This window comes from Salpingoeca rosetta (assembly GCF_000188695.1).
Source record: "Salpingoeca rosetta unplaced genomic scaffold supercont1.6, whole genome shotgun sequence".
Taxonomy (NCBI): domain Eukaryota; class Choanoflagellata; order Craspedida; family Salpingoecidae; genus Salpingoeca; species Salpingoeca rosetta.
Window position 1 is genome coordinate 264,716 of NW_004754928.1, and position 19,137 is coordinate 283,852.

Consider the following 19,137-nt stretch of genomic DNA (forward strand, 5'->3'; position numbering starts at 1 on the left):
ACACACACACACACACACACACACACACACACACACACACACACACACACACACACACACACACACACACACACACACACATAACGTGTGAATACACAATCACATCATGAAACGGATGTGGAGTAAAGGTTGACACATATGCAAAGGCATGTCGTGATGCACACGCACACGCTACCACACCTGCTGGTGCTGTACAAGCGGGTTGTTCTGTGTGATGTTGACGAGAGCAAGACGCAGGGACACGCACATGCACACACGTTAGATGCGCGAGTGTTGCAGGTCCACACACACACACACACACACGCACATAAACACGCACACACACACGCACACATACACACACACATACGCATGCACACACATAAACACACACATAAACACACACACACACACAACACACGCACACACACACAGCACAACACAAACAGCCACGAGCACCATATCGGGTGCAGTGGGGAATGACCTTTGGGCGATTCAGGGCCCGCAGCACTGCCGCCGCCAACTCTGCACACATGTACACATGTGCACATGTACATGTGGTGGGTGTAGAGGTGTGTGAGTGGATGTACGATGTTGGTCGAACAAGAACTCTCCTTTGCCCCACAACCATCTCACAACCATCACCACCACCACAACCACATCCATTTCATCATCATCACCACCATCACAACCACACCATTCCATCATCATCAGCACCTTCAGGGTCCGGGTTGCACAGGTCGCACATGGATGGCGGAAGCACTTCGGGGACACCGCCAACGTTCGTCGTCACAACATGCAGCCCGCAGCTGGTGGTGGCGGTAGTGGTGGTGTTGGTGGTGTGATGATGTGAGGGAGAAGAAGGGAAAGGGGTGTAATGGAGGCTTGTTCACACAGACACACACACATTTGCACACATGTACACACATGTACACACAATCATACACACACACGCACACACACATGCACATCACATCACATCACATCACATCACATCACATCACACACACACACGTACCCACCTGGCTGCCTCGAGAATGGCCATACAGAACGACTCCGTGCGCGAGCAGTTGAGGAAGACGGCACCACGACCCAATACGGCCGGAACATCTGGATGCATGACGCTGCCGAGCAGTTGCACGCGGCCGGACAGCTGGTGGGCCGGGGAGTGTTGGATGGGGATGGTTAGGGGTGATGCGTGTTGGGTTGTGGGTGATTGGAAAGGCGGAGGGTGAGCGTGCTAATGTGTGGCACACACACACATTCACAATGCAAAACACACCGACAGACACACACACACACACACAGACACGCACAGACACACACACAAACACTCACACACAACTAGACAACAGATACAGCAGCAGCACCACCACCACCACAGTCACATCACTGCGCTTACGTTGTGCCTGTCCTTCATCTCCTCCAAGTGGATGCGCATGGGCCCGTCGCCGCCAATCACAAACGTCGCGCGAGCATCACGTGCACACACGCGCGGGATTGTGCGGGCGAGAAGATCGATGCCTTTGCGCCAATACAGCCTAGGTTGCAGCAGTTGTTTGAATGTGGGGGAGGGGTGGTGGCGTGTGTGTGTTGGTGTGTGTTGGTGTGTGTGTGTGTGTGTGTGTTGGTGTGTGTGTGTGTGTGTGTGTGTGTGTGTGTGTGAGTTGGTGTGTGTTCTTGAGAATAGTGAATGCGGGAGCCACAGGATGAGAGAAGCAACTGCAGACGCCAACGTACACCCAACCCCTTTCAGGTACACACACATACACACACACGCATACACACACAGTCTACCTGCTGACGACGACGATGGTGGTGGCAGGGCCCGGTGTGCGCGGCGGGCGGAAGTGATCAGCATCGACCGCGTTTGGAATCACAGATGTGCGAGCCGGCGGCATCAACGTGTTGCACACGAGGTGCTCCCGGCTGGCACGAACGATGGACAATGAAAAGGGAGCGTGGCGAAGGAGAAGAAGGGGGTCAGCGTGGATGCCAGCGCTAGCAAGCAGCGTGCAATTGAACTGTAAAGAACAACGCATTCACACAAAGGGGCAGAGGACATGTGCATACATTCACACTCACTCACACACACATACACACTCACACATACACACACATCGCACCATGTGTGGGATACGCAGATGGCATGTCTCGTGTGGGAGAGGGTAAACGCGAGGATCTTGGAAACAAGGCGGTTGGATAAGTCCATCATCTCCAACAGAGAGTGGTCGGTGTACACCGTCTGTGGGTGCGCCATTGATGTGCACGGCAGTGGTTCGTGAGATTACGCAAAGCAAATCCAGTCGTAGCGTGGCCATGCAACCTTGGCTGAACAAGTGCAAGCATTCACAGCACCGAAACTCAAACACATGAACATGTGCACACACACACACACACACACACACACACACACACACACACACACACCTTAAGGCTCATGAGTGAGGCGCAGAGCAATGCTTCGTGGCAGAGGGTGGAGAAGGAAGAGTGACCGTGGACGATGGTGACGCCTTCGAACAGGAACAGGCGCCGCAGGACAGCAAACGCGCCCACCACCGTCGGATACGTGTTCTGGCAGCAACAACAAAACACACACCAACAACAATACCAGTGAGCACCACGCAGCGATGGGATGGGAGGGAGTCACATGCAACGCAGTTGCAACAGCGGTGGCAACAAACCTGGCGCCACATGACGGGGAGGGGAAGGTAATATGTGACGAGAGGCCTGTCCTTGCATCGGACAACGCCACGATGCTCGCCATACTCGTGTGTGACGATGACCACCTACATCACAACACCACCACAGCACAACAGCCTTGCCAGTGAGCGCGATTTGCTTGCTTCTTACCGACAAATCACCAACACACACACACACACAACACAACACAACACAACACAACACAACACAACACAACACAACACACCACAACACAAACACAACACACACACACAACACAACACAACACACACACACAACACAACACAACACACACACATACATACAACCTTGGTGCCTCCAGCGCTGATTGTGTGTGCAATCTGGAAGATGTGTGCTTCAACCCCACCGAGGTTTGGCAAGTAAAAGTCACACACCATGCACACCACGTCCTCCATCTCCCTTGCTTGTAGATCCCGCCAGCCTCGTCATACGTTTCTTTCTTTGCCTTCTGTGTGTCACCACTACACACTGCGGTTGTGGGTCGCTGTTGTTGTTGTTGTTTGCTGGTGTGGGTGGTCAGTGAATTGTGTGCTTCGATATGTGACGTGTGTGACGTGTGGACTTTGCTCGGGTTGAAAACTTGCACTTCACGGAAGAGGGTTTTGTTTGTGGAACGAGAGACGAGGGAAAAGGGAGAGGGAAGGGCGCTTTGCGCGAGCATTTGGTGCTTGCCGCGTGGGGGCGGGTGTCTTGCTTGTGGTTGGTGGGCGCAGCAATAGGCAAGCAAGAGCGGCTTCGTGCCAAGCAGCCAAGGCAGAAGCAAAGGCAAACAACACAGCAGAGCGGGATGGTCCGAAATCACAGAGCACATGTCACGCGCCAACGAGCGGTAGATGATGGAACAAGCAATCAAAGACAAGACAAAACAGGAGCAGCCCGTGCTTGGATGCAGCAGCCAAAGGGGGAGAGCAGAAGCCGTGATTGGGCGCTCTCAACCACCGATGCAGCGCAAAGCAACAAGGCTGCCGCTGGTTCGATGCCATTGCCGCCCGCCTCATCTCACAGGAGTGGCAGCAGTGACAGGCAAAGGAAAGAGAAAAGGAAAACAACCCAAATACTCTGGCGTGCTGAGCCGCCACAACTACCAAGACCACGCACGAAGCCGCGCCAACAAGCCAGCACCAAAATATCAACCACAAAGCAAAGCACCCACAGCCCACCAGCGAGACAAGCAAGCAAGCAAGCAGCAAGCAGCAGTGGCCAAGCCACCTTCACCATCTCCACCCCTCTCTCTCTGGTCCACTTCCTCAACCTCTCAGTTGTGCGCTTATCGTCATCGCAAAGAAAAATGGAAATACCAAGCGCCACTTTTCTTCAACCGCGCCCTGCCACCAACCAAACTCAACTCAACTCACATCAACTCCCTCGCCTTGGTCGTCTCTTGCGCTTTGGTCCGGAGGTGAACGAGGTTGAGCGTGTGATCTTGCAGTTCCTTCCAAGCAAACAGCAAGGCAAGGAGTGCAACCAAGGCAAGCAGGACAAACTAAGGCAAGAAGCAATTGCACGACACAGCGCACGCAACAACCGCGTCTCAAAAGGTTAGTCGAGTGTGTGTTTTCGTTTGTTTGTTATTGTGTGCGTGCGTGTGTGTGCGTGCATGTGGTTTTGCGAACATGTTGTCTTTGCCTCACAGCCAACACAGCACGTGCAACATCAGTCACCCCTGCCACCTCCCGACTCTCACGCGCACACGCACACACATACACACACAATTACACGCGCACACTCATGAACACATCCACAAATACACGCGCACACTTGTGAACTTACACATACACAAAATTACACTCGCACGCACACATCGATGTAGATGACCAGAATATGCGGACACCGTGTCGTGTTGATAGCAGCAGGGGTGCTGCTGAGCATGGCAGTGGCGCTGTCGACGAGCCCACAACCATGCATCGCCATTCCGTCAGTGGCTGACGGCGAACAGCTCGACAGCGCAGACGCCGGCGAAGCGGACAATGCAGGCGATCCCGCGCTGTTCCAGGCACACACGGCCTTCTACGACCTCAAGTCGTCGCAGATGCACGCAGAGTACTGGCGGCGGCAACTGCTGCAGTTTGTGCAACCGTCCCTGCACGGCAACTGGTACATCATGGCCGTGGGCGGGCAGCACATGCGCGAGATCAGCGCCTTCTTGTGCCAGATGTTGGACGAGACGTATCGGCGCACGGCCCCAGACCACGCCTCCGCCGGCGAGCTGGGGTGCTCGGGCATGTGGGGCAGCATCAACGCCACCGTGCAGTTCTACTTTGCGGTGCCGGCAGTGGTCCAGAAGTGGACGCCGAGCGACGAGGAGCGCCCTGCCGTCGTCTTCTTCGACTCCGCGGGCGTGGACCTCCTGCACACCATGCCGCACAGCAAGTGGAAGTACTACGAGCACTGGTCCAAGTTCAAGGAGAACCTGCGCGGCGCTCTCGAACACGTGCAGGCCGCCAACATCCCCGCCGTGTATGTCACCACGAGCGCCGTGTGCGAGGCCAAGTTTGACGCCGAGCACAAGTGGGCCGCGCGGTACTGCCGAGAGCAGTCTGACACGTTGCGCAAGGCGTGCGAGCACGAGCTTGGCGACCACGTGAGCCGTTTGCACATGGACGCGCCGTGCTTCCACGCGTGCCGCAGCGAACATGCGGTTGCGCAACTGTCGCAGTCGGAGCTCTCGCTGCTCTCTGGGTTTCGCAATGTGGAGGTTGTCAACGCGTATGCGCTGACGGTTCACCAGTGCTGGGCGACCGCTGAAGGCGATGGCATCCACTTCCGCCCGCTCGTGCCAAGCATCATGACGCAAGTGCTGCATCGCTTGCGCAGCGTTATTGAGGCGCACAACATCGACAGCCAATGAGTTGGGCGGACTTTTCGTGTACATAGCGTACTGCCTTGTGCTGTGTTGCCTTGTGTTGTGTTGTGTTGTGTTGTGTCTGTAGTACAGTGTGTTTGTGTGATGTGTGTGGAAGTTGTGTACTTGTGTTATCTGTGTGTGATGTTCTAGTGCAATGTGCCTGTATGTTGTGTTCTGGTCGCGAATTCCTATTTCTGCAATCCTTCTCCACCCACCACCTCTTTTTTCTTTGCTTTCACCCATTCTTCAGCGAGATGCATGACTGTAACATAAGCGAGGAGTAGCGTGTGTGTCGTTGAATTGTGCTTCACTGTTTCGTTACGTGTGCAGCAGCCAAGTCAATACAGACAGACGGCACACGCACAAACTGGCACAGCAACAGAACGATGCCAAAGCAAAAGCCACCGCCGGCACAGAACACGCATGACTCAACGACGTGTGCATTGCACATGCCTCAGTAAGAGTTGTGTGTTGCCTGTGCAGAGAGATGAGAGCAGCACCAAGCGACACAGCAAAGCAGCAACGCAGTTGTAACAGCAGACAGAACGCAACGAAAGCGCACTTAAAAGCAAGTGGGAAGTAACGGTTTCAAGATGCGAGCTCACAGGGAGTGCGTCGGCGATAAAAAACCATGTTGCTTGCTTGCAAGCACAACATTCGCATCGCCAATACCACCACCTTGTGGCTGCGCTCATAACGGTAAAACATGGTGTTTGAACTGTGCATGCAAGCAAGCAAGGACCGATGCGAGAACAATGACATCCCGCAGTGACCACAGCCAAACACCAAAGAACAGGACAAAACCAGATGTAACAAAAGCATCAGCAGCGGTTTTAACAGGTTGCTGATTCAGAGTGGAGTGAGGGATGTGCAGTTAGAAGGGTGAAAGAAGAGAAGAGAAGAGAAGGGGGAAGGGGAGGGTGACGCAGTTGTTCAGTTAGAGAGAGCAAAGGACAGCAAAGTATCAAGGAGAAGGGTTCGTAGAGAATAGCACGGGGGAGCGATGAAGAGATATGAGACGCGTGGACATGTAAGGGGAGTTGAGGGTGTACCAAGAGAAGAGGGAACAGAGAACAACGAAGGAAGGGGATGCGTATGATGGAGAACAAGTGAGGCTGGGAGAGAAAGGTGGTGGAAGTGCTGTGAAGAACATGAACAACGTGTGAAATCTTGGAAAGAATGCAGGAGTGGGAGTTGGTGTCAAAGGCCAAAGTCTCAAAGAAGAATGATACCGGCCTTGTGAGCACCGAAACAAGCAAAAAAAAAAAAAAAGTCTGACTTGCCAACAAGCGTAACCATACACTCGAATGTGCATGAATGTAAGCGAGCGGGTAGGGGATTGGCTGGTTCGGCAAGTGAGAAGCCAGCTTCCGTCCGGACACAAGAACACGAATGCAGAATGTCACCACGCGAGGCAACAAACGTTGTGGCGGTGGAACACCATGAAGAAAGTGGAAAAAGGACCAAGCAATGTGGTGGAAGAACCACAAAACAAAAGGGGGGAGGGGAGGTTAAGTGACATCACGCCAAGCGTGCGCAGGGAGCAAGCAAGATAGGAAGGGGAAACAGTCGCTCAAGGTTTCGTAGTAAAGTGTTGCATGCAACTTCAGAACTTTAAGCTGACTAGCTGAATCAAACCCCAACAATAGTAATTAACACAGAGGACGAGAGGTGCGAAACACATGCAGTGGTAACAACGTCGTTTTGGGCGGGAAGAGAACACGTGTGTGAAGTCAGTGGAGATGATGAGAACAATGCGTTCGCACACCGCCAAGGTTCACTGGCGCGGGTCACAGACCCCAGTGCAAATCTGCAAAAGTAACAACAAGAGCCTGATTGTAACGAGGGGAGAAACCAGCAGCCGAGCGAGGCGAGGGAGAAGAGTGCGCCCTGTCTCGTGCAATGTAACAAGGGTTTAAGGGATTGTAACAGGTGGCATAGCACACCAAACGTCTGAAGCGACGAGGCCGGTGGAAACGCTGACGCGTATCCGTCGAGAGGAATCTTGAGTGTAGCGCTAGCAGACGTACAGCGATGCAGCAGCACAAAGTGAGGGATCGTTGCACACAAAAGCGGTGTCATGATCTGCCGGGAAGGGATTGACACGAGACCTGTAGGGTTGACCAACAACGTGGACGAGGGGGGGGGGGAGCAAAAGTGATGATATGGGTAGAGTTGTGAGTGTAAACGAAGTCGACGCGTGAGTGCACACAAAGAAACAGACAGCAATACAGTGGAATGGGGAGCCAGGGAGGAGAGAGGCAGAAAGGCAGAGAGGCAGGGAGGCAGAGAGCCAGGGAGGAGCGGAGGAGAGTGGCAGAAATGTAAAGAGACAGAGACGGAGACAGACACAGAGACAGAAACAAAAATAGAGGCATGTAAGCAAACACGGACAAGCAGCCGCACCTCCTCGGCTGCAAAACTGGCGCGGCCACGACGGAGACGGCGGTCATCACCATTCTCACAGCACCCGCCGCAAAGGCATCTCCTGATGATGGCAGTGAGAATCGAAACAGCATGTTCAGCACCATGTGGTTGGCAGCTGGTGAGTTATGGTTGAGATATGACAATAAAACCTGTCGTGCTGGCATGCAAGCAAGACTACCAAATGGCGAAGGGAGTCGCTTTCGCAAGCAAAGCACAACCACAGGAAGCACGCAAACAAGCACGAGCAGACGAGCACAAACAGCTCCTCTCTACAAGCGAGCACACACAAATACACAAAATATGTATGTTGTGGACATACGTGCACAGAAGTAGCTGACACACCCACACACATACACATACACAAAAGCAGAGCAGGTCATTCGCACCCGATGCGGTAGGTGGCGATGAACGGACTTGCAATCAGGGTTGAGAGACCAACAAGCACGAGTGCTGGTGGCGCACACATGAACACGGCAGCGCGCCTCAACCACAACGATGAGTCATTGCACTGCTCTCGCAGCCGATGGACAGGCGGAAACAACTCGCGGCCATGGCGCATCTGCACATGTGACCGCATATGACCGCACGCACATGAGGGCGTGTTTGTGGGTGGAGGTGAGGTGGGAATGTGCGTGCATGCATGCACGCAAGCCAAGCAAGCAAGTCCATGTGGTCAAGTGGGGTGATGCCAAAGGACACAACAGCAGAAGGCAATGCGTTGGTCCTTCGCTCGAACAAGTGGGAACAAGCCAGTATTGTAAGTATTGTATATGCACGCACCGGGTGGTAGGGCTTTCCGCAGTGCCAGCACAAGCACTGGCCACAGGTGCACTGCGCATATGTGCAACCGTGTGGCGCCTGCAACCTCAGGCCACACTTGGGGCACTTGCGTGTTTTCCTCCACAGGTACAAGCGGGTGCGAATGGTTTGGAGGAGGGGTGGTGAACACGCGCGACAGCGGCCAGTCAACTCCACGCCTGCTCACGTTTTTGGAGTTCAAAGACGGAGTGTATGTGCGTGTGTATGTGCGTGTGTGCGCGTGTGTGTACCGTGTGAACGGGAGGGATTGTGAGGAGGCAGCACGATGTGAGACCATGTGCGTGTGTGTTTGTATGTTTGTGAGCGTGTGTGAGTTTGTAAGCGAGTACGTGTTTGAAAGTATGTATGTGTGAACGTTTCGAGTTGACCCGTGACAAGGATGCCACCATGGCACCATTCACAGCAGCGACGGCCAACGCACCGTGGTGAAAGCAGAACGTGCACTCGCAATGCTGGCATGTGATACGGGGATGGCGGTGGCTGCCGTGCGATGCACGCAGGCAACGTGGGCAGCTGGACGTGTCGATTGCGACAAGGGAAATGGACGGAACGGGGCGAGTGGTTTGGCATTGGAACAGAAACAGGGAGGAAAGGGGGGTGAGATGTACGCGGGGAATTCGCCGCCAAACACACAAACAGACAGCACACATAACAGCAAGCAAGTAGTAAACACACACATATAGAGCCACGACACATGCGCCATACAAACACACGCATACATACATATACGACACACGCGCCACACATTACACGATACACTCACACAGACACACACACACGCACAAAGCCCACTCACATGCGAAGGCTTTGGTGCTTGTGGTTGGAGAGGGCGAAGAAGTAGTATTCCTTGGTGTCGGGATCAAGGCACGGCGTGCTTTCAAGCAAGGTCGGCAGGTTGATGGTGGTACGGCACGTGCCTGGACACTGCATGTGGTGGAGGGACCTGTTGACGTCGTGGAAGAGGAGAAAGTGCAGCAAGCAGTCGCAGCACACCGTGCAGTGGCCACTGCGGCAGCAGCGCACGATTGTCTCCGGTGTGTTGTCAAAGTCCTGCAGGCACACGAAGCACCACATGGTGGGACGTTCCTCTCGTCTCGCGAGCCGGAAGTCGGCATGTGTCTCGCACTCATACGCTTCATCAAAGTCCCTGTACCCCAAATTCACCCCATCATCATCATCATCATCATCATCATCATCATCATCATCATCATCATCATCATCATCATCATCATCATCGTCGCTGGGTTTTGTGTTGCTCAGGCTGCGGATATCATCAAAGGGGTGGCTGTTCCACACTGTGCCACAGTACTCACTGACATCACGGTCGTCGTCATCGTCCGTGTCTTCTTCTTCGTCGCTGTCACTGTCGGTGTCGGTGTCGCTGAAGTTTGGGGTGGGTGCCACTCTCGTTTGCCGCTCCTCCTTGCCGCGATGAATTCTGCTGCTGCCGTGGCTGACTTGGTGGTGGTGAAGAAGGCGGCGGTGGCGGGTGGTCTTGTTCTTGTCGCACGTGTTCTTGTTCATGATACCGTTGTGACCGTGCTGGTGTTGGACGTGGAGGAACGGCTGCGCTGCTTCGCCTTGCCCGTCGTGAACCTGACCCTCACTGTCGTGGTCGCTGTCATCATCATCATCACCATCATCGCTGCTGCCACACGCGGACGCTGGTGGAGGAAGCACGAGCTCTGACGCCATGGCCGCAACGTGCGACTGGCTTGGTGTGAGCAGCTGTCTCAACAGATGCGTTTGGGGCGAAGGAGACCGCTCAGCGGCGTCGCATAGGGTGTCAGTGTCGGTGGAAGAGGAAGACGTCAGGTCTGAGGATGACGAGAGTCGCAGGGTGTACACACCCCGCTGCTGGACAAGCGAGGGTGTGTACTGTTGTTGCTGCTGTTGCTGCTGCTTTTGCGTTTGCACTTGTGGTCGTGGTTGGACGAGGATTGTGTGTGTGCCGCTTGGTGCAAAGTCGATGGCCTTGGTGCAACGTGACGACCGTGGTGGTTGGAGTTGTGCGTGGCAGTGACCATGGGAGGTGCAGGTGTGAACAGTGGGTGTTGTTGGCGCTTTGATGTGCTGACGAGCACTGCGGCCTTCCATTGCTTCTCTCACTTCTGCTCTCTGCTGTGGGGTTGCTGGCATGCGAGGCATTTGCTTGGTGCTCACAACAACGAGGTTGGTGCGGTTGGTGTGGTTGGTGGAAGTGGCGTCCAGGTTGGCGTCGTGGCTTCGCGTGGGGGTTGGGTCATGGCGTCCTGGAGGCGATGGCAGTGGTGGTGATGGTGGTGATGGTGATGGCACCATTGGAGATGAGGGCGAATGAGGGCACCACGAGCGAGGCTGTGGCGACGGAGGTCCATTCCTGGTCTTGCCTGTGTCGTCGGTGCCTTCGTCCGGAGCAAACTGTTGTTGGTGTTGTTGTTGTTGTTGTTGTTGTTGTTGGTGTTGGTGTTGGTGCTGTTGTTGTTGTTGGTGTTGCTGTTGTTGTTGTTGTTGGTGCTGTTGTTGTTGTTGTTGGTGTTGCTGTTGTTGTTGTTGTTGGTGTTGCTGGGCCGCGGACGAATCGCCATGCCGAGTGATAGTGATTGTTGTGGGTGTGTGGGTGTCCATCGTCGTGTGTTTTATTACACTGGTGCTGTGGAGGCGTTGGAGGGGAAAGCAGGTGCCATCGGATGGTGGGTGCAAAGGTAGGTGGTGCACCACACACAACAGCACCCACAGCACTGTGGACAGGACAACAAGCAGGGAACAAAGATCGGTCGGGTGGTTGTCCGTGTGAGCAGCAGTGTGTGTGTGTGTGTGTGTGTGAGACGGACAAACAACGTTTGTTTGTATGCGTGTGTGTGTGTGTGCGTGTGTGGTGTGCGTGGGGTGTGTGGATATGCGTGTGTGTATGTGGTGTGCGTGGGGTGTGTGGATATGCGTGTGTGTGGATATGCGTGTGTGTGTGGTGTGCGTGTGTGAAGGAGTTGGTGGTAAAGAAGGGTGAGAACAGAGGGAACACCACTGGCAGTTTGGGCCAGATGGAGCAGTCAATGCACAGAGCCCACAGGGCACGCAAGAAGCAAAGGCAATGTGGGAATGAGATGGAAATGAACAAGTGGACAGTGCCACCACCACCACGTCGTGGGGAAGATTGCACTGACAGAGGAAGGAGAGGAGAGGCAAGAGGCAACGTAGGAAGAAAAACCAAAAGGCTGGAGGAGAGAGAAAGGTGAGGGGGGGGGACAAAGAAGCACGCACGCGAGAGAAAGGCAAGGTGGCGGTGGTGAAGCAGAACAAAGAGGATGTGTGGCGGTGCAAGCAGAAGAATGCGTTGAGGTTGTGAAATGTCTTTGTGGTGGACGGGTTGGAAGTGGTCTTTCACTGAAAGGATGGCGTGAGTCGAGAGTGTGTAGTTCGTTGTGGATGTGCTTGCTTGCGTGTGACAACAAGCAAGCACAGCAGAGTTCAGCTCAGCAGGACATACGCACCTGTTCTGGCACCAAGAAGGTTGATGGGGAAGAGGACAACGATGCTGCTGCTCCTGCTGCTGCTGTTCTTACTGCTGTTGTTCTTGCTGCTGCTGTTGCTGTTGTTGTTGTGGTGGTGGTGAGGCACGTCGTCGGCCATGGGGAGCAAAGGACTGCAAAACCTGTGCGTGTGCGTGTGCGTGTGTGTGTGTGTGCGTGTGCGTGTGTGTGTGTGTGCGTGAACTTCTTTGTGCGTCTCTCTCTTTGTTGCCACAAGTCAGCACGACAACAACAAAGAGAACCCCCCAACAACGATGTGGTGTGGGAAGGTGGGCCAAAGAAGAAAGATGGCCCACTGCCGCCACAGCAGAAGAGGACACGGCATTCAACTCACCAATTGACAAGCAAACAAGCAGCGCATCCGCCTCTCTGACCGCACTTCTTGTCAGGCGTGGTTGGCGATATCGTCGGTTTGTCACGCATTTGCACAAATGACACACAACAGGCAAAAGCACGCACCCGCACACACACACGGCTGTTGTCTTGTGATGGTGCACTCAGGTGGTTGGTAACACACCGCCGACAACAACAACCCCACCAATATGCGACACATCATCAACGCACGCCCCAGTGCAACCAAGCCCCGCTCGCTGGGAACAATTTTCGCTGGGTGGGATGAATGGTCGCAAACCATGAGCAAACAAAGCCACTTCCAGCACGGAAAAGCAGATGTGGGACTGTATTGCTTGCACAGTCACGCAACCACAGACCACACGCCAAACCTGCGAAAGTGACACACCGCCACGTCGAGCTGACGGTGATTGGCGATTTTGTCCGCACCACACACTGTGGAAGATATCCATGGGTTTTCTTTCGCAAAATTTTTAAACAAATTTCAGCCGTCCGTGCAAGCGCACACCGCACACGACCAAACACACCTCCCACACTCACACGCCCACAAGTCACATGTGTGCATGTTCAGAGAGCACTTTTCTTGCACTTCAGTGTTGCTGGACAAAGTTGCCTCAAGCCACTTCCAAAAGTTGGTTGGGGTCCCATGAGTAGGTGCGTGGGCAAGCTTACAAACCAGCAAGCAGAGCACTCGTTTGGCATCCCCATCCAATGCAAGATTGCAATCAACAGGCCCGGCGCCTCACGTGCGTGTGTGCACACTTGTCAAGGATTGCTTCTGATTGGCCTATTGGCCGTTTGGCACTGGCGTGATTACAATGAGCCGTGGTGGATAGTCCATGCAAACCAAGATAAAGTGCTGATGCTGACGTGGCACACAGTGACAGCTGTGTGCATGCAGTGGTGTGTCTGTCACACATGACAACTCCGTGGAAACTGACAAATGCAATGGTGATGAAATGTAGCAGAGAACTAGAGGCGAGGTGGTGTGTGCAGTGAATGTCTCATCCGCAAAGACAAAGAACGAGGGGAAGCCACACACTCACACACTATCTCACACCCTCGCTCATCAATGCTTTGTATGGCTTGAACGTCGAAGGAAACAGCGACAACAGTCGCAGCTGCAATTGTGTGCGCAACGCACGCAAGGAGAAGCAAATCCAGAACTACTCACAGAGCAACAAGCACACACCACACACACACACACACACACACACACACACACACACACACACACACACACACACAAAGCAACAACGTGGTGGGGGCTGCATTTCAATCGGGTTGCTATGTTGCACACACACACACACACACACACACACACACACACACACACACACACACACACACACACACAGCTAAAGGATGTAAATGTCAAAGTTTGCGCGAACAGCGCGGCCAATCTCGGTAAATAACATGGCCTTGGTCATGGTCATGGCAATGCTGCTCGTCTTCTGCTTCTCCTCCACAATCAGCGCCTCCCACTCCTCCTCCGTGTGCCGCCGCCGCCACCGGTGCAGCCTCCACTGCTGCCGAATCGCGCCAATCAACAGCACAATCGGCGCAGTGATAATCGCAGACAAAAACACAAACTCAAGGCACCCCTTGAGCCACCGCTCCTGCTGCTCGCGCTCCACAGAGCCCATGAACACCAGCGTCAGCGCCCACCCGGCCAGAATCAGCAGTGCCGACAGCGCAAAGCAGAACCGGCGCCAAAAATTCATGCTGTGGTGGAGTTCAATCAACGCGCGCTGCACCTCCTCCCGCGTCATGGTCGACGCCACCGTCTCTTCTTGGCCAGGTGCATCATTGTTGTCGTCGCCATGAGCCTCGGCTGACTGCGATGACCAACGCTTCGCCGCCTTGCCTCCATCGCCAGCACCACCGTCAGCCCCCGTGGCGTTGCGTGTGCCGTTCTCGAGATCGCGCTCATCAACGCCGCCCTTGTGGTCCTCGTCCAGAATTGGCGAGAGAGGCGGGGGCGCGTTGGGCGCATGCTGCTGCTGGTGCAGCTGACGCAGTTGCAACTGCTCGCCCGGTCCCGCGCGCGGGCGCACATCCACGCTGAAGCGCAGCGCCGCCGCCAGCTCGGCATCAGAGTCAACAGATGCCGACGACGATGTCCTCGACGCCATGGAGTTGCGAGATGCATTGCTGCCACCACCACCCCCAGCACCCTCCAGCACAACACCACCACCGCTGCCATCCATGTCATCTGTGTCACTCTGTTTGCGGCGGCCGCCACCGCCATCACCCACGACCACCACGCCGCCTTGATCGTCGTCGTCGGTGCTCAGGATGAGGATGCGCGACGCAGACGATCCCTGGCGGTTGAGCGGCTTACGGGAAGTTGTGGTGGTGGTGGTGTTTGTAGCAGAGTCCTTTGCAGCACGTGCGGGCGTGTCTGTGTCTGTCGATGACGTTGCGTGCGCCAGCAGCCTGCTCTCATCACCATCAGCACCATCATCTCCCTCCTGCGCATCGCCTTCTTCAAAGTCGAGCGCAACGGCCATGGCCGCGTCAAGGGCCGCCTCTTCGTCGCTGTCTGCTGCCACATCATCATCACCATCGCCATGGTTGTTGTCGTCGTCGTGGTTGTTGTTGTTGTCATCATCGCCGTACACGGCATAGAGCTCGTCAGCATCAGCGTCGTGGCCGCTATTGGCGCCTTCAATGTCGAGATACTCCATGTGACGCGCAGAGCCAGCGTTGTCACTCGTGCCAGCGCTGCTGCTGCTGCCACCATCACTCCGGTCACTGTTGTCGTTGCCGCCATCACCACCATCACGACCGCCACCATCTTCGTTGTCATCGTCAAGGACAATGGTCACGCTGTCGGCGTCGTCGGCACCATCAGCGTCGTTGTTGTTGTCGGTGTGACCGTCGCTGTCGCCTGTCGTGGCGGCAAGATCATCCAGCACCAGAACCTCACCATCTTTGCCTTGGGCATCAGCGGCTGTGGTTTCCATGTACTCTCCACTGACATGCGCGCCGTCACCATCTCCTTCGTCTTCCTTGCTCGCTGTGCCCGCACCCTCACCGTGCTTGGCTCCATTGACACCACCAGCTTCATCCCCGCCACCACTCCTCCCTTCCTTCTCCTGCTGGTCGCTGCTGCTGCTGTTGTTGTTGTTGTCGGTGCTGGTGCGGTGCACGCCGTTCCCGTGCTCGTGCTGTTGTGAGTGCGTGCTGCCCTGCGTCTTGTCTGTGGCGTTCGAGACGCGCCCGCTGGCTGTTTCCGTTTTGTTGTTCTGCTTCTTCGCTGCATGCACCGTTTCCACCCCCTTCTCCTTCTTCTCCTTCTTTTTCTCCTCCTCCTCCTCTTCCTCCTCCTCCGCCAACGCCGCCATGGCCGCTGCAGTCTCCATCGTGCTCTCTGTAAACGCTGTTTCCTCGTTCTCCTGGAAGAACGATCCGCTTTGTGGGCTGATGTCGCCCAGGGCGGAGCCGAGACGGCTGCGGCTGCGGCTGCGCGATGACGCAACATGTTGCGTCACGACCTCCGCCACGTCAAGGTCGTCCAGCGCGGACGCGGGCACGCTCGTGTCGCGCTTGATGGAGGACACGGCCCACGTGGCAGCCAGGGGCTCAGCGACAGGCAGCGGCGGGATGCGGTTGGTGTAGAGCTCCGGTGCAAGCTGCTGCAGCTTTCCAAGGAGCGTTTGGAAGCGCGCAAACGCCATGGAGAGGAGGTAGAAGAAGGGGAAGGTCAGGGCAAACGCATAGATGCCTTCGAGTGGCACGTAGAAGGTGCTGCCGTTGAGGGTGATGCTGATGGCGTTGACGTTCTTGTCCGGGTTCTTGACGGCGGCGTAGCTGAACACGCTGTTCATGGCCACAGCCATGGAGATGGAGGCGATCAGCGCCAGCACCTTGAGGCTGCGCTGTGGACGTGCGGATATGCCCTGTGGCAGGATCACCGCAGCCCAGGCGTGCCGCGAGCGAAGGTACCACCCAAAGCGGATGAGAAGGGCCACCGGGTAGCTGTGTTTGCTCACTTGCATGTCCCACACCCGCTCGTTGAACTGCTCGGCGGGGATGCTGAAGCTGGAGATGAGGTGCTCCCTGTACTCGTACGCACGCAGCTCCACCCACGAGTACAGCAGCACCAGCAGCACAAAGCCAATCAGCGAGCAGAAGAGCGCCCACACGTAAGGGGCGTTGCGCGGGTCAAAGTTGGCCAGCGTCACCTCTGGCGGCTCAAGCGTAAAGTCAATGGAGATGGCATACGCGCGGCCACGCAGGTGCCTGGATTGCACCTGCACCATCGTCATGTTGCCACCTGACGGTGTTGTGGATGGAGACGCTGTTGTTGTCGTCGCAGCATCACGACGGCGCCTGTTGCTGTTGTCGTTGTTGTCGTTGTTGTCGTTGCCACTGTTGTTGTTACTGCCATCACCACCGTCACCACCATTATCATCATCGGGAAACATGAGGGAGACGCCCTCCGTGTCCCACGCGCCAATGCAGTCTTCGCTCGCGGTGACAGTGCAGTTCTCGCGGCGCTTCGTGTCGTTCCAGAACACGGCCACCATCTGGTAGCGCGGGATGCCTGGCGGCAGTTCAAACGTAAACACAATGGGCGAGTCGAGCTCATCCACACGAAGGACAGACGCCGTGCTGGTGGTGTTGTTGCTGTCGTCGGTACCATTCGTGTTGCACCCGCTCACCGTGCGCACCTCAAAGTCAATCACGCTGCCTGCAGTTGGTGAAGGCAAGGATTTTTTTGGGGGGGGGGGAGGGAAGGGTGAGTGGATTAGGGATAATCGTTTGTGTGTGTGTGTGTGGGGGGGGGGAGAAGATATGCGAAGAAAACTTGTCAACGTAGAACGTAGACTACGACAAGGCTTTGACACATACATGCACGTACACACGCACACACATGCGCACACACACACACACACACACGCGCGCGCGCGCATACTGGACCGATCATGGCACCTGTGGTTGAGTTGGCGGAATCCTTCAAGTAGCTGGAGTACACGTCCACAGGACAGCCGCCAGAGTCAGGAAGAAAGTTGGAAAAGTTTCCTGGGAGCGCCACACCAGCCATGGAGTCGTTCTGAAACGCGACACTAAACGCGTTCAGAACGGCTGACTCGACGCGCGACGCAGACACGACTGTGGACCCAACCGAAGCAGTTGTGGTTCCGCCCATGGCCAAGCTCGCAGCGATGCTGTCGTACACGCGGGACAGCGCCTGGCACGTGTGGTGGTGGTAAGGGAGGTTGTGGTGGTTGTGGTGGTGAGGGAAGAAGCAGAGATTGTGGTGAGGTGAGGTGAGGTACGCGTGTGAATGTGTGTGTGCAGTTGTGTGTGTGCACATGTTCGTGTGAATGGGTTGGGAGGTATACCTGCACGACAGACGACGTGAAGCCGGTGGATGCCGTTGCAGGGCCTTTGTCCGACGCCTTTGGGTTGTTGAGGCTCTCAGGGAGCGTTGTTGTTGTTGTAGTTGTCGTCGTGGTGGTAGTTGTTGTAGTTGTTGTTGTTGTTGTTGTTGTTGTTGTTGTTGTTGTTGTTGTTGTTGTTGTTGTTGTTGTTGTTGTTGTAGTTGTTGTTGTTGTTGTCGTTGTCGTGGTTGTAGTTGTCGTGGTGGTGGTTGTTGTGGTAGTCGTGGTAGTCGTGGTGGTTGTTGTGGTAGTGGTCGTAGTTGTTGTTGTCGTCGTCGTCGTTGTGGTGGTAGTTGTAGTGGTTGTTGTTGTGGTGGTAGTTGTTGTCGTGGTGGTGGTTGTTGTGGTAGTCGTGGTTGTTGTTGTTGTTGTTGTGGTGGTGGTAGTTGTTGTTGTTGTTGTCGTCGTCGTCGTGGTGGTGGTAGTGGTAGTCGTGGTTGTGGGTGCTGGCCGTTCACAGATGAATGAGCGCGAGCGCGAGCAGCGCGTGTCCTCCCACAACCCGCTCGGGTTCTCACTCGGGTCCCTTACGTTGAACAGCAAGCACGCTTCCAAGTCGCCCCCAGAAGGATCACCGTCAACCCACGGAATGCCAAAGTCAACGACAGGCGAGCCATCAATCCACTCCAGCTGCCCGCGCGTGGGGAAAATGCCACCCAGCCACACCTCCCTGTTTGCACTCATGTTCAACGCGGCGGCAAACACCCAGTCGTACTCGTCCTGTGAGAGGATGACGGCGAGGGTGCCGCCTTCCTGCTCGCACAGCGCCTCTGCGTCGTCAAACACAACTTTTGATACATCATCGAACTTGTACTCGGATGGCCCGTACCGCACCCACGGGGGCGCCGTGGTCGTTGTTGTTGTTGGTGCTGGTGTTGTCGTTGTTGTTGTTGTGGTTGTGGTAGTTGTTGTGGTAGTTGTTGTTGTTGTTGTTGTGGTAGTTGTTGTTGTTGTTGTCGTGGTTGTGGTAGTTGTTGTTGTTGTCGTGGTTGTGGTAGTTGTTGTTGTTGTTGTTGTTGTTGTTGGTGCTGGTGTTGTTGGTGCTGGTGTTGTTGTTGTTGTTGTTGTTGTTGTTGTTGTTGTTGTTGTT

The 19,137-nt window shown here is 55.2% G+C and overlaps 4 protein-coding genes across 4 annotated transcripts in view; 1 reads left to right on the plus strand and 3 right to left on the minus strand.

Moving 5' to 3' along the window:
• Positions 1-171: 171 nt before the first annotated feature.
• On the minus strand, positions 172-3,979 carry PTSG_02624 (uncharacterized protein; the record flags this gene model as incomplete). Its single annotated transcript, XM_004996064.1, has 10 exons — positions 2,991-3,979; positions 2,664-2,768; positions 2,410-2,553; positions 2,106-2,224; positions 1,777-1,908; positions 1,382-1,520; positions 1,002-1,132; positions 697-788; positions 464-504; positions 172-207 (listed from the first exon to the last, which is right to left on the minus strand). The coding sequence occupies exons 1-10, from the start codon at positions 3,096-3,098 to the stop codon at positions 172-174; spliced, it is 1,047 nt and encodes a 348-aa protein (XP_004996121.1). The 5' UTR covers positions 3,099-3,979.
• Positions 3,980-4,022: 43 nt separating this feature from the next.
• On the plus strand, positions 4,023-5,951 carry PTSG_02625 (uncharacterized protein). Its single transcript, XM_004996065.1, has 2 exons — positions 4,023-4,241; positions 4,514-5,951. The coding sequence occupies exon 2, from the start codon at positions 4,514-4,516 to the stop codon at positions 5,549-5,551; it is 1,038 nt and encodes a 345-aa protein (XP_004996122.1). The 5' UTR covers positions 4,023-4,241; the 3' UTR covers positions 5,552-5,951.
• Positions 5,901-13,025, minus strand: PTSG_02626 (uncharacterized protein). Its single transcript, XM_004996066.1, has 8 exons — positions 12,638-13,025; positions 12,265-12,425; positions 9,591-11,514; positions 9,216-9,307; positions 8,756-8,952; positions 8,362-8,534; positions 7,955-8,036; positions 5,901-7,659 (listed from the first exon to the last, which is right to left on the minus strand). Exons 1-8 carry the CDS (start codon positions 12,724-12,726, stop codon positions 7,627-7,629), a joined length of 2,751 nt encoding a protein of 916 aa, XP_004996123.1. The 5' UTR covers positions 12,727-13,025; the 3' UTR covers positions 5,901-7,626.
• A 987-nt stretch (positions 13,026-14,012) lies between these two features.
• PTSG_11898 (uncharacterized protein) overlaps positions 14,013-19,137 on the minus strand; it is a gene marked incomplete at both ends in the record, with an annotated part of 7,167 nt that continues 2,042 nt past the window's right edge. Inside the window, 3 exons of the mRNA XM_004996067.1 lie at positions 14,013-17,353; positions 17,650-17,854; positions 18,579-18,916. Coding sequence (XP_004996124.1) covers positions 14,013-17,353; positions 17,650-17,854; positions 18,579-18,916 — 3,884 coding nt within the window. The remainder of the gene's footprint in view (positions 17,354-17,649; positions 17,855-18,578; positions 18,917-19,137) is intronic.

What these genes read in the sequence shown, in the direction of transcription:
- PTSG_02625 (XM_004996065.1), top strand. Translation starts at nt 4,514, where the DNA reads ATGACCAGAATATGCGGACACCGTGTCGTGTTGATAGCAGCAGGGGTG.
- PTSG_02626 (XM_004996066.1), bottom strand. Translation starts at nt 12,726, where the DNA reads ATGCGTGACAAACCGACGATATCGCCAACCACGCCTGACAAGAAGTGC. An exon ending in CACGTTCTGCTTTCACCACG is followed by an intron (nt 8,953 to 9,215) that starts GTGCGTTGGCCG and finishes AAACGTGAGCAG; the next exon opens with GCGTGGAGTTGACTGGCCGC. An exon ending in ATCGCCACCTACCGCATCGG is followed by an intron (nt 8,037 to 8,361) that starts GTGCGAATGACC and finishes TGCCATCATCAG; the next exon opens with GAGATGCCTTTGCGGCGGGT.